The 21,185-nt window shown below is 43.4% G+C and overlaps 1 protein-coding gene across 2 annotated transcripts in view; it reads right to left on the bottom strand.

The window, feature by feature from the left end:
• The window catches only part of Elmo1 (engulfment and cell motility 1), a 532,595-nt gene that overhangs the window by 237,379 nt on the left and 274,031 nt on the right, over positions 1-21,185 (bottom strand). For both annotated transcript variants that reach the window (XM_059263360.1, XM_059263361.1), the window contains exon 15: positions 2,130-2,238. In XM_059263360.1, coding sequence (XP_059119343.1) covers positions 2,130-2,238 — 109 coding nt within the window. The remainder of the gene's footprint in view (positions 1-2,129; positions 2,239-21,185) is intronic.

Here is a 21,185-nt window from a genome sequence, read left to right on the forward strand (position 1 = left end):
TACCCTGTTATCTTTGTCTGCAGGAGTGGGGTTCCATCATTATCTTGAATGCAACGGCAAGATCAAATCTACACTGCCGGAGTCTAGAACCTGTGACATCTTCCAACTCAACCTCAGCCACAAACACAGAGCATAAACTTGCTAGATGGCTGCCGCCTCAGACTCCTGCCACTTGGGTTCCTTTCCTTTACCAGCATAGCCACACTGACTGGAAGGCCAGCTCAGGTCAGGTCCACATTTGCCCTATCCACAACCCACTCCAGAATCTGATCCTGCCTCCCAAGCCAGCCCTTTCAGGTTGAGTATTATGCCTCTAACAGCCTCCTCACACTGACATTTCTGCATTTTCAGATCCAAAGTGAAGATAATACTTAGATCTTCACCCCAAATGCTACCGTTATAGGTGTTCTATTCTGGGGACCAGGAATGGCTAGAAGAGCACCATGACTCTGGTGAGTAATTACCAGATAGAATACAGTTCCTTTGCATTGCCAACATCTCATTCCCTGCCACCATGCCACTTTTCTGGCAGACTATGACATCAGGGCAAAGGAGATGAACAGAAAGCAGTACAGGGAACATCACCCCTCCTGTTCCCCTCAGGATGAGAGCAAGATGCCAACATATGGTACAGGGAAGAGGGAAAGAGTGGGTGAAAATACAATGCAGTTCACTAACTTGAACACAGAACGCCTGGTGTCTCTACAGTTTCTAGAAATGGAAAGATTCAGATGGCACTGTAAGTAAGTGACTTTAAACAAACAGTTCCCTCCACAAAACTGAGATAAACACTACATTGTTATCAGATGGAGAGACTCCATGGGGGGTGTTTGATTTAGGTCTTACATATGTAAGCTGAACAAACAGTAAGGATACCAAAGATAACAATCTCCATTAGGGAAGAGGCAGACCACTTAGATCAGGGATCCCTGAGAGCTGAAATCCCAAGACTCAGTGAAGAGCTCAGATTAGCAGACTCCCCTAGGCAGGCTGGCCCAGTCCTAATGTAACTCTCTTATACTGGGGCCTCATATGCAATGACCTTCCTCAGCAGTTCTATTGCCAAGGTTGACTTCTTTACCCAACGGGCAGCCAATGGAAGATGACTGTCTCCTGCTTAGTCCAACAGCTCAACTTGTTAGTGTTTTTCTTTATTAATTGCTAAATTTTCTCAACAGTACCTACAGCCTGTTCTCAAATGTAAATAAAGCATAGCTCCTTTTCAATTTAATCATCAGGCTCCTTCCCATTAATGACTCTACATCATTATTTTAAGCTCCCAAAGCAGGTGGCCACATATCTGTGCTTTTCACAACAGAACCGCACACCACCCCCAACATTTTCCTGATATAAACAGTCTTCTCTAGCACTACTGTTATTAAGCCAAAGAGGAAGGATTTGCATGTGTGTGCCAGTTCAGTGGATGGTAGAAGAAGTGAGAATTGGCTGCTTTAAGGAGACTCGACATTGGCAAGGACAATGGAAGCGGATTACGTCATATCCGCCTTCACGTTAAAGCTGCAGTACACCAGTGGGCCAACAGGCAAAGGCATTATTGTTTCTTTTCCTGGATGTCCTCTCATACATTTAGTAATGTGAATAAGAAAAAGAGCCCAAAGCACATCTCTGGCCAATTTTTCATTCTCAGATACCCATTTTCTTCAATAATTCTTTCTTTTTTAGAGTAAATATTCCCCACAACTGAAACACTGGTAGCAAGAGAATTTCATTAAAGTATTCAATTTTTTCTTTATAGAGAAAAATTGTTTTGGAAAAAAGTAAAGGAAATGGTCTACAAGAAAACTAAAAACTAGAATACAAGGAAAAAATCCACAACAGATCTTTTACCTAGCCAACAGTGAGGCAGTTGTGATATGTACTCATTTTTACAATATTGGAAACTCCACCACAATACCAGCTGAGTTCTCTCTTCCTATAGCCTTTACCGTCTCTCTACAGAGCAGACATGTAGAAACACATACACAGGAAACCTGAGCCAGAGAATGGACCCATGGTAAAGGCATGTGAAGGTGTCAGCACTCTGGAAATCCATCACATAGGTGGGGGCTCAACCCGGGAAGCTGAGTGCTGCCAGATTTTACACCCAGTGCATATACAGTCGTACTTACGCAGCTCGCCCACTTTCAGGATCTCACAGAGCATCTTGGTCAGTTCTATACTGCTGCGGCCGAAGGGACACTCATGCTTATCCTCTCGGCTGCTGTTCTCAAGCACAATCTGCATAGAGAAGAGGAAAGTGGTCAGAGAAGGAATTCTGTGACCAAACACATCAAGACTCTTGGCTTACTACAATAAAGACATAAGAAGATCACCCTGATCTATGGGCCATCCTCAACCAATGACTACTGGGGCCTTGACTAAATAGAACACAGAGAATATAACACCTAAGACTGTGATATTGCTTAAGCCTCCTACAGCCCTCTGACATTCAGGAATATGTTTTGCTTTGCTTGTTGGTTTTCAATTGCACAAAGGTGTCTGTGAAGAGTTTTTTTAAAGATGAATCAGTACAGATTTACAACTTAAGTGACAGGACATCACATCACCCTTGTCTCCCAGGCCATCTCTCTTCCTTAGGAATAGTAACCCTATGCAACTTCAACTTCAACATTCCCTTGGTTTATTTCCTGCTAAAAGTTCCTTATTTTTGCATGGTCTTACTGAACCATGCCTGGGGAACATATGAAGTGGACCAACAAGTGGACCACTTCCCTGAGAGTTCCCCAACTAAATAAGTGGTTTATTTTTCTTGCCAACTTGATTGAATCACAAACTATATGAGCTCAGTGGCACACAACTCTGGGCATGTCTGCAAAGGCATCTCCAGAAATGATTACTGGCATCCAATGTATGGACACATATTTCCACATATGACTTTAAAAAGCTTTTTTTAAAAAAGGTTCAAGGCGGTGGTGGCGCACGCCTTTAATCCCAGCACTCGGGAGGCAGAGCCAGGCAGATCTCTGTGAGTTCGAGGCCAGCCTGGGCTACCAAGTGAGTTCCAGGAAAGGCGCAAAGCTACACAGAGAAACCCTGTCTCGAAAAACCAAAAAAAAAAAAAAAAAAAAAAAGGTTCAAACATGCAAACACTGAGCCAAACATGGTTTCCTAGTCCCACAGTCTCTCAGGGGGGCTGTGGCATAGAGAGACACAGCTCCCAGCTGCTGCCTGCAGGCTTGAGCCAGCCAGTGTCATGTGCAGAGCCACGGGATGAGCTTAAGGCTTGGCTCACATGGTCAGAGAAGGCTTCAGGAGCGCAATAAAGTGGTCCAAACCAAGAAAACCTTTAAATGGATACAGAAAAAATTGGTATAAACAGTCATAGAAAAAAATAAATGGTTTAAAAATAATAAAGTCTTTAAAGAAAGAGTAAAGTAATAAAAAAATAAGCCACATAAGGATGGAAAATACACCGGACATCTGGATCCTGTATGGTGCTCTCTTGACTTTGGATTTTCTGAATGCTGAGGAGAGAATGGCAGCTGCTGAGAGACGTTGGACAGTGGAAGGGACTGCTGAACTAAACCAGCCTATATACTTTAGAGATGTCTTGGCTTCAAAATGGAAGTTGGAAAATATATTGCATTGGGATAGAGGTTATGCGTTTATTTCCACAGGAAATGAAAAGCTATGGATTCCTTCAAATTTAATAGAGATCAGATTTGATCGGGGGAGAATCTTGGCTATGGACATGAGGGAAAAAGCCCCCCAAAATTATAAGACAGATGACATATATGCTGATCCCTCTGCATGGGAACAGCTCTAAAACTGGATAAGATATGATAAATCTTGTTGGTTACAGAGTCCTCATGACTTCTTATTACATGACATCCTTTCATATGACATGGATGGAGGTTTGGTTATAAAGTTCAAACAAAGTTTTAAAGTTAACAGATGCCTTTTACCTGCTCAAACACAAAACAAAAAAAAAATCATCTTTACCTAGATTCTATACACCACATTACAAGCAGTGTGTATGTGTGTGTGTATGTGTGTGTGTGTGTGTATGTGTGTGTGCAGATATATATGTTACCTTTAAAAGTTTGTGTGTTTTCAGAACAAAAGGTCCAGACACCAATGAAGACAAGGAGCCAAAGAGATCCAGCTTCTCAGAATGCCTCTGTTGCAGTTTCCACAAAATTCTGCCTCCAGAACAACTTCAAATCTGCTAGCTAAGATGATCCAGCCTCATGAACTACTCCAGCCAGGACTTCAGATAAGCCCTACACTTTCCCATTACACAGAGACTGGACAAAAAATGATACAGCTAGCTTTTCCAGGACTTGATCATTATCTCAACTTTCTCAGGGTCCCCTAGAGATGCCACTGTCCCCAGACAACAGGAAGCAGTCTAGAAAACACAACATCCATGTTCCCAAGAGGTAGGGTGGATGGTTTTTGGTCATTCAATGGATTATGGATGTTTATCATCATTTAGGGAGGTTAGTTACAAGTTGGTCACCATCAGGAAAGAAGCTGAACAAAGGAGATTAGATTCAGCGATCTCATTCTGAAGGAAAAAAGGGGGAAATAGTATAGAAATGATGGGATCAAAGGGTGGATTGCTGAGTCTACTTTTGAACAACCACTAGTCTCAAATACTTTACATTGGCATGGATTTTTGTATACTGATGCAAATTTAAGGTTATTTTTGTTACAACATATTGTATATATGGTTCTACTCTTGTTTAGGTATTTTTGTATACTGATACAAATTTAAGGTTATTTTTGTTAGAACATACTGCATATATGTTTCTACTCTTGTTTAAGGTATTGTACCTATGCAGCTCATTTTAAAATGTAATGTAAAGTTCTAGTCCTTGAAAGCTATTTAGGGCCAGGTGGTGGTGGCGCACGACTTTAATCCCAGCACTCGGGAGGCAGAGGCAGTTGGATCTTTGTGAGTTTGAGGCCAGCCTGGTCTACAGAACAAGATCCAGGAAAGGTGCAAAGCTACACAGAGAAACCCTGTCTTGAAAAAAAAAAACAAAAAAAAAAAAAAAAGAAAGCTATTTAGGATAATAAGAAATGCAGGTTAATAGTCAGCTATCTATAACAATCAAATTTGTGGCCATGTTAGGTTTGTTTTCAAGGTCAAACAGAGATATATTTTAGATAGATGAGTGGTCTTCAAACACTCCAGAGACCTACAGAATATGGCATTTAAGATGTTTTAATAACATAAGGCTTTTCATGACAGTGAGACACGTTTACTCCTGGCAGCACCAATCTACTTCAAAGAAAGATGAAGGGCATTGAATAACTTCCATATGGAGTTTACTTTTATTGTGGCAAAGTTAGCCACTGGGTAAAAAACTGCTGTTGCCTGGACTGCTGACAGTATGCTATCTAAATTGGACAAGCAGAACACAATAAAGGGTGACCGTTGAATTTTACCAAGACACAGTAGGACAGTCCTTCAAAATTCCTGCTTCACAGAAGAGTCTGTCAGATATTCTAGGCCTGTAGACCAAAGATACATGCCCCAATATTGCAGAGGAACCTTGGGTGACTGTCCAGGCAGCCAACTGTTTCTCTCATTTCTATAGTTTTGGAAGTTGCTTGCTCTGCATTTCCTATTTACTCAGGTAATATTATATCCTTCTTGGGTCTCTGATGGGGTTGAAGAATAGATATTTATAGATTTACAGTTTTCCTTGTTACCAATTTTAGAAAAGAAACATACACAAGAGATGTAAAATTTATAAAGTTGAGAAACATAAAAGGTTAAGTTGTTTACCTAAGGAAATGTTTTAAAGTCTAAAAGAATATTTTTATGATGGTAATACAAGTTATGATAAAAAAAAGTTTAGGTATAAAATGTTGGATTCACCAAGAAAGAATAAATAGTAATTTCTCCAAATTTGCCAAATACAAATGGATTGGACATTGTGAATATAATCCTTACTTGATAATTGTTCTTATTTTATATAGTTTTACTATGTTAGAATTAAATTTTTTCCTTTTTAATTAGACAAAAAGGGGGAAGTGTTGTGAAATATTTGTGGTGATATTGTGTTCTCCAATATATTGTGCACCCTAATAATATCTGGGGTCAGAGAACAGAACAGCCACTAGACAGACATAGAAGCCAGAAAATGGTAGCACTCACACCTTTAATCCTAGCATTCTGGAGGCAGAGATCTATCTGGATCTCTGTGACTTCAAAGCCACACTGGAAACAGCCAGGCATGGTGACACACGCCTTTAATCCCAGGAAGTGATGGCAGGAAGCAGAAAGGCATATAAAGCATGAGGACCAGGAACCAGAACCTGGCTAAGCTTTTAGGTGTTTGAGCAGCAGTTCAGCTGAGATTCATTCTGGATGAGGACTCAGAGGCTTCTAGTCTGAGGAAACAGGATCAGCTGAGGAATTGGCAAGGTGAGGCTGTGGCTTGTTCTGCTTCTCTGATCTTCCAGCATCACCCCAATACCTGGCTCTGGGTTTGTTTTTATTAATAAGACCCTCTAAAAATTCATGCTACAAATATTTGTTTATACTGTAGAAATGTGTCTCTGCCAATAGCTAGGCAAGAGAGATAGGCAGGCAGGGCTTCCAAGCAGAGAGAGAAACTCAAACTTAGGCGTGAAAGAGATGCCAGAGAGATGCAAAACAAGTGGGACACACAGAATGGGATAGAGGTAAAAGCCACGTGGTAGAACATAGATTAATAAAAATGTAGACTAATTTAAGTTATAAGAGCTAGTTGAAAACAAGCCTAGGCTAAAGGCCAAGCTTTCATAATCAATAAGAAGTCTCAGTGTCATTATTTGGGAGTTGGCTGGTGGGACAAAGAAAGACTCACTATATACTACATCACAAGGCTCTGATCTAACCGGTGGGTAGATTCCTTGATGGAGCCACAAGAGGACAGTGTTCTTAGAGGTGGTGAAATGGAGATGTGGCCTACCTGGATGAAGTAGGTTACTGGGGGTATAAATGTGGCCTATATCTTCCCCTAGATGCTTCCTGTATTCTTTTTTCTCTTCTTGCCTGCTCTGATGTGACCCACTTTGCCATGCCCTCTCACCCCATGCTAGCCTGACACCTGTGCAGCCAAAAGCCAGAAGAAAAAAGCCATCTTTGCTTTAGTTCTTTCAGCCAGGTAGTAGGTAAGTCACAGTGACAAGAAAAGTGACTAACAGAATAGGGAAAACTGGCCTCTCCATGCTGACAGCATCCACGGGGCATGAGCTCAGGAATTACACGAATGTTAGTGACAAAGAAAGTAAAAATAAAGGGAGCGTCTATGAATCCCAGGTCTCCTATTCCTCATATAGAGATACTTCCCTGGAGTCAAAGTTTGGTCTCTCAGTCCATCTTCTGAAAATTCTGCTTTTCATAAGAAATTCTCCTGTCTCCTATAGCTAGCTCAAAATGATCTTACCACTTAAACCTAAGGGAACCATTTTTCACACAGATAGAGCAAAAACAGAACACACCAGCTCTCCAAAGTAAATAAAGTCCAAAGTCATATGTCAACAAAAGCAATAATACTTGAGGAGGCTGCTTACTTTATACACATACAGAACCACATTATATATATGAGAAGCTCTGGGTGAAACTCTTTCTGTGAAAGGCCAGACTCCTATCCCCTTATTTGCCATTCCTCTTCAGATGCTGGCCTCCCATGAGAGTCGACAAGGATGCTGTGCAGTGGATGTTTCGGTTTCTTTTATTATAGTTTGGAGACAGTCTGAGTGTGTACCACTTCACCCAGCCAGGCTATGCTGAAATTTAATCTCCCTGTGAGGGATTAAGACTGGTGTTCAGGGAAGGGGCTTATGGTAGATGATCTGAATCAGATCGGGTCATCAGGTCATCAGGGCAATGTCCATGACTGAATACTGATAGTTTTATAAAGAAGGTGGGAAGAATGGATGGGAAGAAGAAAAGAGACAGGCAAACAGACAAAACAGACACCAGAGGGGGTACAGATGTGTGTGTGTGTGTGTGTGTGTGTGTGTGTGTGTGTGTGTGTGCATCACGTCGATTGCTATGTCCTGTACACCTCAGGACTCTTGACAGCAAAAAGGCCATCACCATATGTGGGGCCTTGGCCTTTTAGTCTCAGAACTGTGAGCCAAAATAAATCTCTTTTCTTTAGAGAGTTACTCATCCTCAGACATGTTGTTATAATAGCGCAAAACAGACCAAGGTTGTTTTAGACTATGAACTGTTTGGTGGCAGGGATAGTATTTTATTCCCTTAACCAACAATATTAATTGAGCACCTCTGAGCTACCAGGAAGATGGGTGAACATCTTCAAGTAAGGAGCAAAGCAGAAAAGGGCCCTGCCTTCACTGCATTTATTCTGATAAAGAAAAAGATGAAAAGCTAAGATGCAGTTTTAATCCTCCATAAATGTCACAATGAGAGAAAGCCTGGGAGTCTGTGTCTGCAGGTCAGGGATGCTTCCCTGGTTGTTGACAGTCAGGAAGATGGAGACCCTGCTGGGCCTGGGTCTGTGAGCAGGAAAACATCCCAGGTAGAGGGATCAAAGTCAGAGCCCCTTGTGGTGAGTAGGTATATATCAGGAATACCACAGGGTCTGGTCTACTGAGTGTAGGGGCCTGGAGCCTGCAGGGCAGCCATCTGGAGCCTGGAACCAGGCTGGAACAGAGTGGTTATGGAAACCCAGATGTCAGGAGAGGCACAGGCAAGAGCATGAAAGAGATCAAGGGAATCTGAAAGCAGAGAGACAAAGGCTGACGCTGATTTATCACTGCTCACAAGGCCATTGCCCAGAGCACAGTGATGTGGACCCTCGGGACTGGGCTCCTGAGTCCTTGAAGCCTAGCCCCCTGGCCAGGGGGATGCTGTGAACAGTCTCCTCAGACCACATGCTTAACAGCCCCCCCTTCTTTTTAACAGACTTCTTTTTGGTTCAAAGCAGGAATTCCAGGTTGGAAAAGCTGGAGGGGAGAATAGCTGCATTCCCATCAATCAGGAAATCTTGTTTCTCTTTCTAAAATATTGTATCTGAGACAGCAGATCAGGGAGAAATGTGAATCTCCTGATAATGAGGAAACAAACTGAAGAAAACAGCAAGATGACAGGACATAAAGCAAAGCCAGAGACAGGTAGTTCGCATCCAGCTCCAGGCTCCCAGTGAGCACATTCCCTTGTATTTCACATTAACATTCTATTAACATTTCATGAGTGCATCAATATTTAATGAGGATGTGATCCGCATACACTAGGTAGAATTACTGCAGCCAATAAATGTTCAGGAAACATTTCCAAGGCACAGTTTATTAGCAGACACTAAATTAAGTAGTAATTTAAGTAATCAATATGTAAATCACTTAGAGAAGCCCTTCTCTTTATTTTCTGATGCATTCTCTATCTTCTCATATTTACCTGCCCAAAGAAAAACAAACCTTCATTCCTGACTCTTGCAGTCAAGACAGGCACAGTATTTAAAGGTCCTCGTTCAAGTGTTAAGGTGGAAAATTTTACAGGAATAATTTAGAAATTATTATTTCAACTATTACTAATGAGGTTTTACCATAGTGAGAGGTCCTATAGGGAAGTAGCTTTTACTTTTTAAACACACTTATGTAACTACATCCAACTTCAATATTTTGAAATAAGCCGTGTCTACCTGAGCCAGTTAGAAAAGCTCCGTTTGGAAATATCAATGCATACTTTTAAATCTTTATTTTCTCCTTTACTGTTAAATTATACTCTGGGACTGGGTCTTAGTTAGGGTTTCTATTGCTATGATGAAATACCATGGAGAGGAAAGGGTTTATTTTGCTTATTCTTCCTTAGTACAGTTCATCATCAAATGTAGTCAGGACAGGAACTGGAACAGGACAGGACCCTGGAGGCAAGAGCGGACGCAGAGGCCACGGAGGGTGGGGGTGGGGGGCTGGGATGCTGTTTACCAACTTGTTCCTCATGGCTTGCTTCTTATAGCACCGAAGCCCATCAGCCCAGGTGTGGCACCACCCACAACAGGCTGGGCCTTCTCATATCAATCACTAGGGACACATCAGCCAGGAATGGTGTCACACACCTTTGATCCCAGAACTTGGGAGGCAGAGGTAGGCAAATCTCTAAGTTCAAGGCTAGCCGGGGTCTACAGAGGGAGCTCCTACAAGGCCTGCACAGAGAAACCCTGTCTGGAAAAACAAATAAAACAAAACAAGCCCCCACTGGAGTCTCAGGGAGGCACTAGCTCAGTTGAAGTTCCTCTCTCTCAAACAACTCTAGCTTCTGTCAAGTTGACTTAAAACTAGAGGGCACTGGATTCCCTAGAGTTGGAATTGTAGGAAGCTGTGAGGCGCCTAATGTGGATGCTGGGAACTGAACTCAGGTCTTCTGTAAGAGCAGTATTAGCTCCCTATGAATGAAATCTTCAAAATCACAACTAGCAACTGTCTTAGAATATGTCACATACCAAAATAAGTTATAACCATCTGCATGTTTTACAAAATAAGAACACCAGATACCTGTGTAATATTAAATGAACTTTATACAGTATATAATATTCTGTAGTCCACAGACTGTCTTTACCTATTGTTTATCAGCTGATCCCTAACATGTCCACAGGACTAATGAGGAACATATTAACTAATATTTTCCTTTCAAGACTGTTGGGATAACAGCAAGAAAATGTGACTTCTCCGATCATAGCTAGCCTTTGCCTAGCCTGAAGTTCAATTTTTAAAATGTTAGCTGGGTATAGTAGTACACGCTGCCTGTAATGTCAGCACTCGGGAGCCTTAGGCAGGGGTATTTTGAGTTCAAAGCCTGCCTGGGCTTCATTGTTAGACACTATCTCAAACAACAGCAATTTTTTCTTTTTAATCTTCCATTACCAAGTATCTCCCAGCCCCATAAGAGTATACACTGGCTTTATACACCTGGCATGAAAGTCAGTGGACTTAACCCAATTAGGCCAAGGGAAGTGTGTGTGTGTGTGTGTGTGTGTGTGTGTGTGTGTGTGTGTGTGTGTGTGTTTCCCTGTACCTCAGTAAAGTAGCTCCAGAAACTCTAGTCCCTCTAAAATAAACACTTTTCACTAATTTGCTGTGGCATCCCCACAGATTTCCATACATCCCTACCCCCATGGCATGCTCAGAACACCTGGTTTTTCTAGCTGTTGCAGATGGGGGGCCCATTTGATTTGGGCCTGACTAAAGGTATGGAATGCTCAGGACCAGGCAGCGGCACATTTCTGACAGACAGGATTGCCCACACGTGCCCTCTGTTTTCAGAATCCCTTTGCTGATGAGTACTCGGTGTACTGTCTCTGATTTCACACTTACTTCCACTTTCCACTGAGGCCCTATCCACTGCTAAGTACAATCGGCTCAGTGGTTCTCGAGGCCAGCCCTGGAACTAGCCTCTTGACTACTAACGTCCCTCTCATCACTGGAGGTTTTTCTCCCACTCTCGATTTTCTTTTTGTTGCTTTAATTCTAAGTGAGGGTGTGAGAAGGCTCAGTGCTGTTCTCACTGGCCCTGAGGACAGTGTGGAAGGTCTGATTCTGCTCTCTCCAAAGACGAGGGATGGTCAGTACTGCCCAGTTCTGACACAGAGCCAGGACAATGGAGCTGTTACTCACCCATGGTGGCTTGCACAAGATACTACGCCTCCAAGCTCTACAGATATCCCACCCACTTTCTGGGACTGCTGTACCTGGGAAGCCACATTATGGAAGCAGAGTACCTGGAGTCACGGTTCATTCTCTCTCTGTTGCACCCTGCCTTCTGATCCCTCTGTGGCCCTTGGCCAACATTTTGTGCAACACTTTTTATCAGCAACTAAACTAAATCCGTAACTGCAAAAGATGGCCTCCCTGGTGATAGGCCTCTGGGGACACATGAGAGCAAGCCTCCTTGTTCTTTCAGTAGGGGTCGAGAGATCTGGTTGTGTTCTTACTGACTTACACGGTTAGTGCAGGCTGGGAAGTCCTATGCCCTATTGAAGCAGACACCCACCCAGAGATACAAGGTGGAGCAGTACAAAGATGAACAAGGAACCCCAGAACAAGTCCCCTCGTGGCACCCTGCTTCTGGCATTGAAATCCTAACACTAACTATGTAGAGCCACCCTGACATCATTCACTCTTAGAACCCTTAATGACATGAGAAACACACACAGACACACACACACACACACACACACACACACACACACACACACACACAAACTGTAAAACCCATTTCTGCCTAGATACAAAAATGCCTGTCTCACCCCATGATAAATCAAGTAGTAAATTAAAATCCTGATTTGTAGCAATCAGCTTTCACATACTCCAACACAAGGGTCTTTTTGCATTAATGACAGAATCAGCAGACACCCTGGATACTGTTAGAGTATGTCTCCAACACCAGATTCCTACAAGGGCAGAGAGGAAGCAACTTGGTCTCCTCTTGAAGAGAGTTGGCAGCCAGGCAAGAATATTTTTCCTCCCATCTCCAGTGCAATGATGACCGGTCCCCAGAAAGCCAGAGACAATTACTCAGAAAGCACCAGGTCACCTTATCAAAGCTGTACAAGAGGCTATTTGTGATCATGAATCTTAAGCAACTTCACGGGATTGAACAAACATACCAAAGTCCTAAAAGGATGGTTTTAAGTGGGCAAACAAGACTCCTGTAATTATAGAAGGTATTCATGCAGGCCAGCACACCACAGCAAGTCAGAACCATGGGCTGCTAGTGCACTGGAGTCACATGGCCACCAGATCTGCAGGTGAGGAGAGTGAGGCTCCAGAGAAAATACAAGTCATCGAAAAAAAGCCTTAAGAATTCTGGCCAGACAGCATCAAAAGCTAAGTTTATCTCCCAGGCTTTGTTCTAAGAGCTTGCCCTTATTACCTCCTTTCACTTACAGGATACATAGACACCACCCCACTTCACAGATAGGAACACACATAAAGAGATGTTGTTCAAGTTTTCCAAGGTCACACAGCGCAGAAATAAATAGATCCAGCCAGGTACTTAGTTGGCCTGACCCCAGAGAACACATTCTTTGCTAAGAAGTCCTACTAAATGTGAAAGGTGAAATACTCAGCAGCCTTGACTGGGAAAGGGCTTAACACACAGGGCACTGTGGCCCTGGATGGGAACAAACCTGGGATAACTCCTGACACATTCTACCTCTAACATTGTACATGTTTTCTCATCTGTTATCTCATGGGAAAGTGGGGCAGAAATGTCTACCATGAAGGTTTATACAGATTTATGGAAAATAAAAAAACTGGAGTTGAGATCTTCATGGCCCAAAGACAATAGACATGGATGGTGGCGATGGGGACTCTGTACAGCTGTAGCAAGCAGAGGAGCTCTCTCTTATTCCGGGTGGTTAACATGTGCATTTCTGAAACAGTCTTATGGCTCAAGGGCAAAATAGTCTCAAAAGGTAACAATAAGCAACACACAGCTGCTGTGCACACTATTAACTGCTCTATGGCAAAACAAGGACTGTGTGAAAACAAACACCGTCTCTGACTTAGATGGTTCTCTTGCAATTCTTTCAGCATGTCTTTAGAACAGTGGTTTGTGAACTTCAGTGTGCGCCAGAATCTGCTGGTAGCCTAGCTTAACACAATGCCCCTGAGATTCCATGTTCTTGGTCTAGACTAGAACCCAAGAAATATGTGAGTCAGGAAACTAAACAATTAACTCTCTGAGACACTGCTGGGAATAGGGACTAGTAGAAGAACATTTAAGAGATTATTTTAGTAAGACTTTTAGTAGCATAGTCCAAAAGACAAAAACACACAAAACAAAACAAAACTTCCCTGAACCTCACTCAATTTGCTATTTAAAATTTCCAGGCAGCTGCACAGAGCTGAAAGGCTCCAATGTCAGGAGCTGAAACTCAGAAGGTTAGAAACAACCAAGGTAAAAGTGAGTGTAACTGGCAGTGAGGGTGGAGAATTCCCAGTGCAGAGTGTCCAGAAAGTTTAGGAGCTGTATCTGAGGGCAAGGGAACAGGACAACCCAGGAAAAAGAAAGAGGAAGAGGATTCATGAGAGGTCAGATTGGTGAAACAGCAAAAGCAGAAAATCCACACAGGGAACTGAGATGAATAACAATCTGGACAAATGAGAAAAATGGAATAAAATCCAGTTAATGAGGTAAAATGCATTCAGAACGGAGTTAGGCAGTTGCACATACCAAGGCATAATAAAGGCCATAAATATAAAATGGCAAGGAATCGACTGGGTAATGGTGTAGTAATTAAAGCCTGGAGGTTCATAATAGACCTCGAATTGAACATTAATCAACCAAAAAGAAACGCTCCCTGCACTTTGGTATAGTGCAACAAAAGCCAGACATGTAGAACACATGAAGTAATCACACACTCGCTGCTGTCCCTCCCTGTGAACAGGGGTGGGGGGGGAGATAAATAACAGAAGGGATGATGGGATAAAGTGTGTTAACATGTCCACTGACGCCAGCATCAATGAGGGAAGCCAAGAAATTGACCCTCTTGACCACCTGGAAGCCAGTGGTAGCAGAGACATTGCTACCCTTCTCGGAGAGCTGGGCTTCGATGCTTCTAGGCTACTGCATGTGTTGCTGTGCCCAAGGATGGGAACAGGTGTGCTGGGCACCTGTAGGCATCAGAACAGGTTGGTCTCTTTCAAGGAGTGATTTGCTTACTTGATCTTGCACTAGAATCCCCTGGAAACTTTTGAAAGCACCTGTTTCTAGGCTCTATTTCCAGAATTTCATTGATTCTGATATGGACCTGGGAATCTGTAATCCTGACAAGTCCCCAGATGAGATGTGCTGCTACTTTGGGTCTAATCTGTGGCTTAAAGTTATTCTTCATGGGGTTCGGAGTGTGGCTCAGTAGTGCATCACTGGCTTAGCATAAATGAGATCCTGAACCGCCCCCCTGTACTGCAAAAAGGAATAATAAACCAACAAGGTGGTCTAAACCTGCCCTCTGAGTTTCTCTTATTAACAATATTCCTGTTTTTAAAGACATGCAAAGCAAAGAGAACAGATGAAAACAGTACATCTGCCTTTTTCTATAACTAATATAAAGTATCCTTAAGGAGTGAGGAGCCCTGGAGAGAGCACGTGACCTTGGGGCTGTTAGGACTAGGGTAGGTGGAAAACAGCAGCAGCTGCTTAAGGTGGTTTGGGGGAAGTGGTAATGTCCGGGAATCAGAGTTGGTTAGTGTGTAACACTACAAATGCATGGCATGCTACGGAATAGTTCCTTTTAAGATGTTCAGTTTTATGGCATGTAGATTCCACCTCAATCTTTAAAAAGACCAACATGCACAAACTCCCATGTGGTCAGCTTCTTTGGCCCTCACAAGCCTTTGGAATAAGATTCCCACGCACAGATGAGGAAAAATTTTTTTTGGAAGAAGCTACCTGAAGTTCAGGACTAAGTCACTGTGAGTGACCATAGGTGGCAGTTCAGATGAGTCCTATAGATATCTACTTTGGCATTGTCTCCCTCGTTATAAGTGACTCCATGTAGGTTCCTTCTATACATGTATAGAATATATATAGGAAGCTTCTACAGTAGTAGGTTTCCATATGGTTTTTCATCTCGTCCTGTACAAGAATTCCAAAGCTTGTGTATTTCTGCTGAAGAATAGACCCTTGCAAAAGTGGTCCACTCCTATAGAACCCAGCCTAGATATGGGCCCCTCCCTTAGAAATCACATTAACCCCTCCCCTACACTTCCCCTTAGATATAACCCAAATGACAATTATTCAATAAATCTTTACATGACTCCTTCCTCTAAAGCTCTACAATTCTTTATATTTCTTTTCCTAGAGTATTACTCGTATTTTGTCACCCATTAAGATGAAGATGTATGTCTTGGTTTTCCTAGTGGGATCAAGGCCTTGACGGGGTTATCTCACCTGTGAATTCCTCACACCAGCAGAGTGGTAGGTATAGTAGGCACTTACTAAAATGGTTACTACGCAAGCGAGTGGGCAATGGAGAGAACAGTTCTAGCCTCTGGCGGGGCTAGCCATGCATGGTATCAGCAGCCCTGTCATTGAGAAGGAACTCCACTACCCTTGATTTCTACGTGATCTCCTCATAACTTGCCATTTCTGTATGTTCACTGTATCTTAGTCACAGTGAGCTTTGGCCATCTTCCTGTCCCCTGCCTTCCATAGTCCCCTTTCTCTTTCATCCATGGAGTGTGCCTGGGCCGCAGACCTCCAACCTTAGTCTTCGCCACGAGGCTGCCTCGGGGCTCTGGTGTCACTTAGCAGGGCACATGTCCATTGACTGGATCCAAGCTCTGGAGGAAGATATTCTTAGAAGCCACTGGTACTGACTCCCTGTGCCTGTTGCGCTCTCAGGGGTGATGTCTCCGGGCAGAAGAAGAACTTTACAAGCAGGTCCTAACCTGGCCAAAGCCTGCACTGCAAAGGCCTGTTCATGGGTGTTGAGCTCAACTTTCTTCAAGGATTGTAAAGAGATAAACGTTTACATAAGGCTGGAATGTGTGGAAATGTCCTAGCTGTGAGTTTCTGGAAAACACTTGGCCAGTGTTTGCTATAAATGGTTACTGTAAACGCTGAGTGGGAAGCAGAACAAGACATTAGATGATGGGGAGCCAGCTCCCATGCCAAGAAGGTGTCCCCAACACGTCCCACCCGCTGCCTCCACAGTAGCACCCAACCACCCACAAAGGATACCATGGGAATCACAGTGAGTGAGGTTGGGGTAGTCATAATCCGTGAAAAGACACTCAGATGTTGATCCCCACCAGGCAGTGAAGAACGTGAAACTCACTTGCGTCCTAGGAGGAGATGCCCCATGGGCTTTCCTGCCCCTCCACACTCACTGGAGAGTACTTACATATCACAGCCCCTATTATAGCTGGAAATCATCCCTGTACCCATTCTGCTTTCCTGGCCTGAAGACTGCCCTTTTGAGTGAAGAGTGAAAACAGTCAAGAAATTCCTAAAGAACTGGGTGAGTGGGGAGAGTTCTCCTAATTCCCCCCTAAAGGACAAGACTCTCTGAAGACGGATGTTCAGGGGAAAAGAGTGCAGCAGACCGAAGTAATGGACAACCAACCATGGCGTTCCCAGGAAGCACCTGGAGCCACTCAAATGCCCTCAGGAAAGAACCCAGTAGCGTCAATCTGCCACACACTGGCATCACAGAGAGGCGGTCTGCTTTGGGTTCCTGAGAAGCCCACAAAATTAAGAGTGCAGATATGGAGATAGTAGGGAAGGCAAGTATCAGACTCCTATAACAAAATGGCTTCTTTTTTTTCAGATCCTTTCTTTAAAGACTCGCCAAAAATAAATACATTAAAAAACAAACAAACAAACAAAAAACAACCTCTAATGTGGTTAAGCCTGCTACCATGGCAAAGAGGTCATACTGCCTGATGTGCACCTGCTTATACAGCACTGGATATGGGATGTGGTGTTTCCCACAGGCCTGAGGTCAGGACGTGCCCCTGCTAACATTCCTCACATATGCACCTAAACTAATAATAGCAATCTTCCCCAGCGGTTACACATTGTTAACGCCTTGCCACTTTCCTCGGCCATGTGATGGTCTCACCTGCTCATCAAGGCAGATTCCTTCTTCCCTGCACGTGCAAGGGTCCTGTGGTACAGGGGCATCACAATTAAAAAAACTGAAAGATCAGCCAGGCCACTCCCTTGTGGTTGGTAATAGCAAATTTATAGACAGATGTTCTGCAGGTTAATCACACTTGTCAGCTTGGCCAGAATCAACTAAGAGACAAGCCACTGGGCACATCGGTGTGGGATTTTCTTACATTAACTGAAGTGGAAACACCTGCCCTACATCTGGGCCACATCCTCCAGTGGCAGTCCAGATAAAACCTCCAAGGGAAACACTTTCTTTGCCTTCTTGTCTTGTTATCTGGCTACTCTGTTGTTGCTGCTGCTTCTGCTGCTTCATTCTTTGCTGGCCCGAACCTAGCTTCTCTGGGCTTCGTGCTTGGACTGAAGATCAGCGGCTCTCCAGGAGTTCTCTAGTCCCTCAGCAGCACATTGGGACTGTTCAGGCATCCAGCAACTTCATGGACTCAGCAACTACCAAGTTCTCAGCCTCTCCAGAGTGAATCTAATAACCCCCTTTTACTATATGTTCATTCTTTTGGTCCTCCTCTAGAGAATCCTGACTAATATAGGTATACATGGCATCTACCAGGAACCTAGATTCTAAGAGCCCTTGCTACAGAAGAGCATATGATCAACCAGCTAAACTGAAGTTAGTTACACCATTACATCTGTAACTAAAATTGTTTGAATTGTTTTAAAAATATATGAAAATACCGCTCATAATTTTTGATTATACACTAAATTTTAGAATCTTGTGTTGTATCAATGCAGGACAAAATTTGATAAAAATTAAGGCCAATGTAAAAATAAAATTACCTGGCAATATCACACACTCCTAGGTACAATAGGTCTATTTCACAGTTTCTAAGGTAGGGGAGCTATTTTTAACTAATATAATGGGATTTGGTGGAATATTACAACTTATATTTTATAACACCGATACCAAATGACTTCTGATTTGTCAGGCAGGTTGCTGATACTGGCTGGCCCAGTATTACATGGTCACATGAGTACAATTCAGAAATGGAAGTCAGCAGTGAGTCACCCAAGAATGAGTGCCAGCATATCTGGGGCAAGGCCATCCTGCAGCACACCAATAGAGCTCTCTCTTTGGTCCCCATGCCAAGAGCGACACAGGCCAGAAGGGCAGGTGCAGCCAGGCAGAATACAGTTCCAGATAGAAACCTATTTCCACCACTTCCTTCTCGAGGGTAAACCCCCCAGGAGGCATGACACCACGACTTTCTGGGAGGGACTGCCCCGGATTTGGTTCGGGCACTGCTCTGGGCTGCAATGGTGACACTGGCAGCTGAGATCCTCTCTCCACCCCCTCATGGGGCTTCCAGGTTCATGGGGGCCACCAGAAAATGAAAGGAACAATAAAGACCGAAAAAAAAATAAAAGCAGCAGACTTGTAGAAAAACAAAGGAGGAGGAATGAACAGAGAGCAAGTGAATGGACTTTCTATGCAATTCTCTGACAGCAGAGGAAGTCAGGGAGTGAACTACATGCCTAACTAGGGCACAGATGCACAAGAGAAAAGGCCAGAAGAATGCCAACAGGGCAGTCAGCGGTACACTCAAGGTCAGCAAGGATGCTGTAGAGTGGACTGTGCCTCTCCATTCACATCTAACAGCCCTAAGACTCTGTCTGAGCACATGACACATTTGGCGAGAAGACTAGTAAGCAAGGAATCGGGGGATGAGGTTATCGCGTGGGATGTTAGTCCTGGTGTTCGTACAAGAATGGACACGGGATGTACCTTCCCTGAGTGATGATTAGGCAAAGAAGCAGCAGGAGGGCAACTATATATCTATACGCCAGTGACAGAGAGGGACCGCAGGAGAAACCAGCCCTGCTGACACCTTGATCCTACACTTCCAACCTTCAGAGCTGTGAGGAAACAAATCTCTGATGTTGAAGCCACCCAGCCTGTGATTGTTTAATTTTGTGAGCTCCAACTGACAAAAACAAAGTACCAGGGGCTGGAGCTGAGTGGGACAGAAGTAGGGGACACAAAGACAGAGCCACAGAATGTTGCTGTGGGGCAATTTTCTCCGAATCCAAATGTCTCCTCTTAGAAGGAGGAGGGAAGGCTCCGGAAGAAACCAAACCTCACAAGCCTGGGGAAGGGGAAACTGACAAGGATCCTGAAACTCAGGGCAGCAGGAGGGGACAACTGCAGAGAAAGGGGACTCTGACCAGTCGTCCCCAAGCCATGTAGACAACTCCAGGGCTGCAGCTTCCATGAGTCATCACCCATGCTGGGATGAACCTTTTGCTGACACAGCTGCTTTTGAGTCATCTGTGCTCCTGTAAATAACTCCTCACCCCTACTCCTGTAAACAACTCTTCACCCCTACTCCTGTAAACAACTCCAAGCTCATTGGTTCACTACATTGGATTTTAGCAGAATCTATGCTGGTGTCAGTTCCCCATCTTGGGGGAATTGACATCTCTGTTGTACTCACCAAGGAAAGGACACAACAGGTGTAGGTGAGTGCCAGTGAATGTTCTAGATCGTACTTTGTATTAGAAGGGAACCACTAATGAGCATGGCAGGAACGCTTTGGCCAGGCTTGGAAGGATCTCACTGTATTTCAATGTGGGATTAACATGTTGAAAACAGATAAGGAGAGGAAATCGGGAAGCAGTTAGAGCCAACTAGTGAGTCGTTACAGGACTTTAGGAGAGGGAGCTGATGTGATGCATTATTTTAGCAGTGTGATGGGTGTGTATAAAAGTCAGCTGTGAGCATTGTTTGAGGGTAAAGCTAACAGGACTGGATGGTGATGTTCAGCTAACAGTTCTTATTGCAATGAAGAATAACCTAGAGATGGAGATTTTCAAGACACCAGGAAGGTACAGTAAAGCAAAGCATAATCACTCCCATGACACAATTCCCAAAGAGGTTTAGCCAAGCCAAAATCCTGCAGGAGGAACAGCAGCTTCTACAGTTTCACCATAGGAGGGAAAAAGTAGAAAAATTAAAACCCAAAGGAAGGAATACAAGCAGGAGTAGAAATCTATGAAATTGAAAACAAACACAATAGAGAAACACCAAGGAAATCAAGTTGACTCTTTGTTACAATCAAGAACAATTACTACATACTAACTAACCTAAGGAAAAAGGAGACAAAACAAATTACAGACACTGCAAATGAAAAAGAAGCCAATAACAGAATCTCACAGATAGCTCTATGATCACACAATCAACAATTTAGAGGAAAGGACTAATTCCTTGAATGACACAATGTACCAAAACAGATCACCTGAGTACTTCCAGGTCTATTAAAGAAATTTAATCAATAATTAGTAACTTCCCAAACAGAAAGCATCAGGCACAGATGGTTTCACTGGTGAATTTTATCAAACAGCTAAGGAATGATATGAACTGATTCCTTACAATTTATTCCAGAGGACAGAAGCAAAGGACTCCTTCCTAAACTTTCTTAGGAGGCCAGATCACTCTAACACCAAAACCAAAGGAATGACAAAGAAGGGAAACTTAGGATCAGCAATTCTTTTCACACAGATACAAAATTCCTCCCTATGCATTTAACATAGAGAACTGGGAATTCAGTGTTCACACGGACAG

Source organism: Peromyscus eremicus, chromosome 5 (assembly GCF_949786415.1).
Source record: "Peromyscus eremicus chromosome 5, PerEre_H2_v1, whole genome shotgun sequence".
NCBI classification, from domain to species: Eukaryota; Metazoa; Chordata; class Mammalia; order Rodentia; family Cricetidae; genus Peromyscus; species Peromyscus eremicus.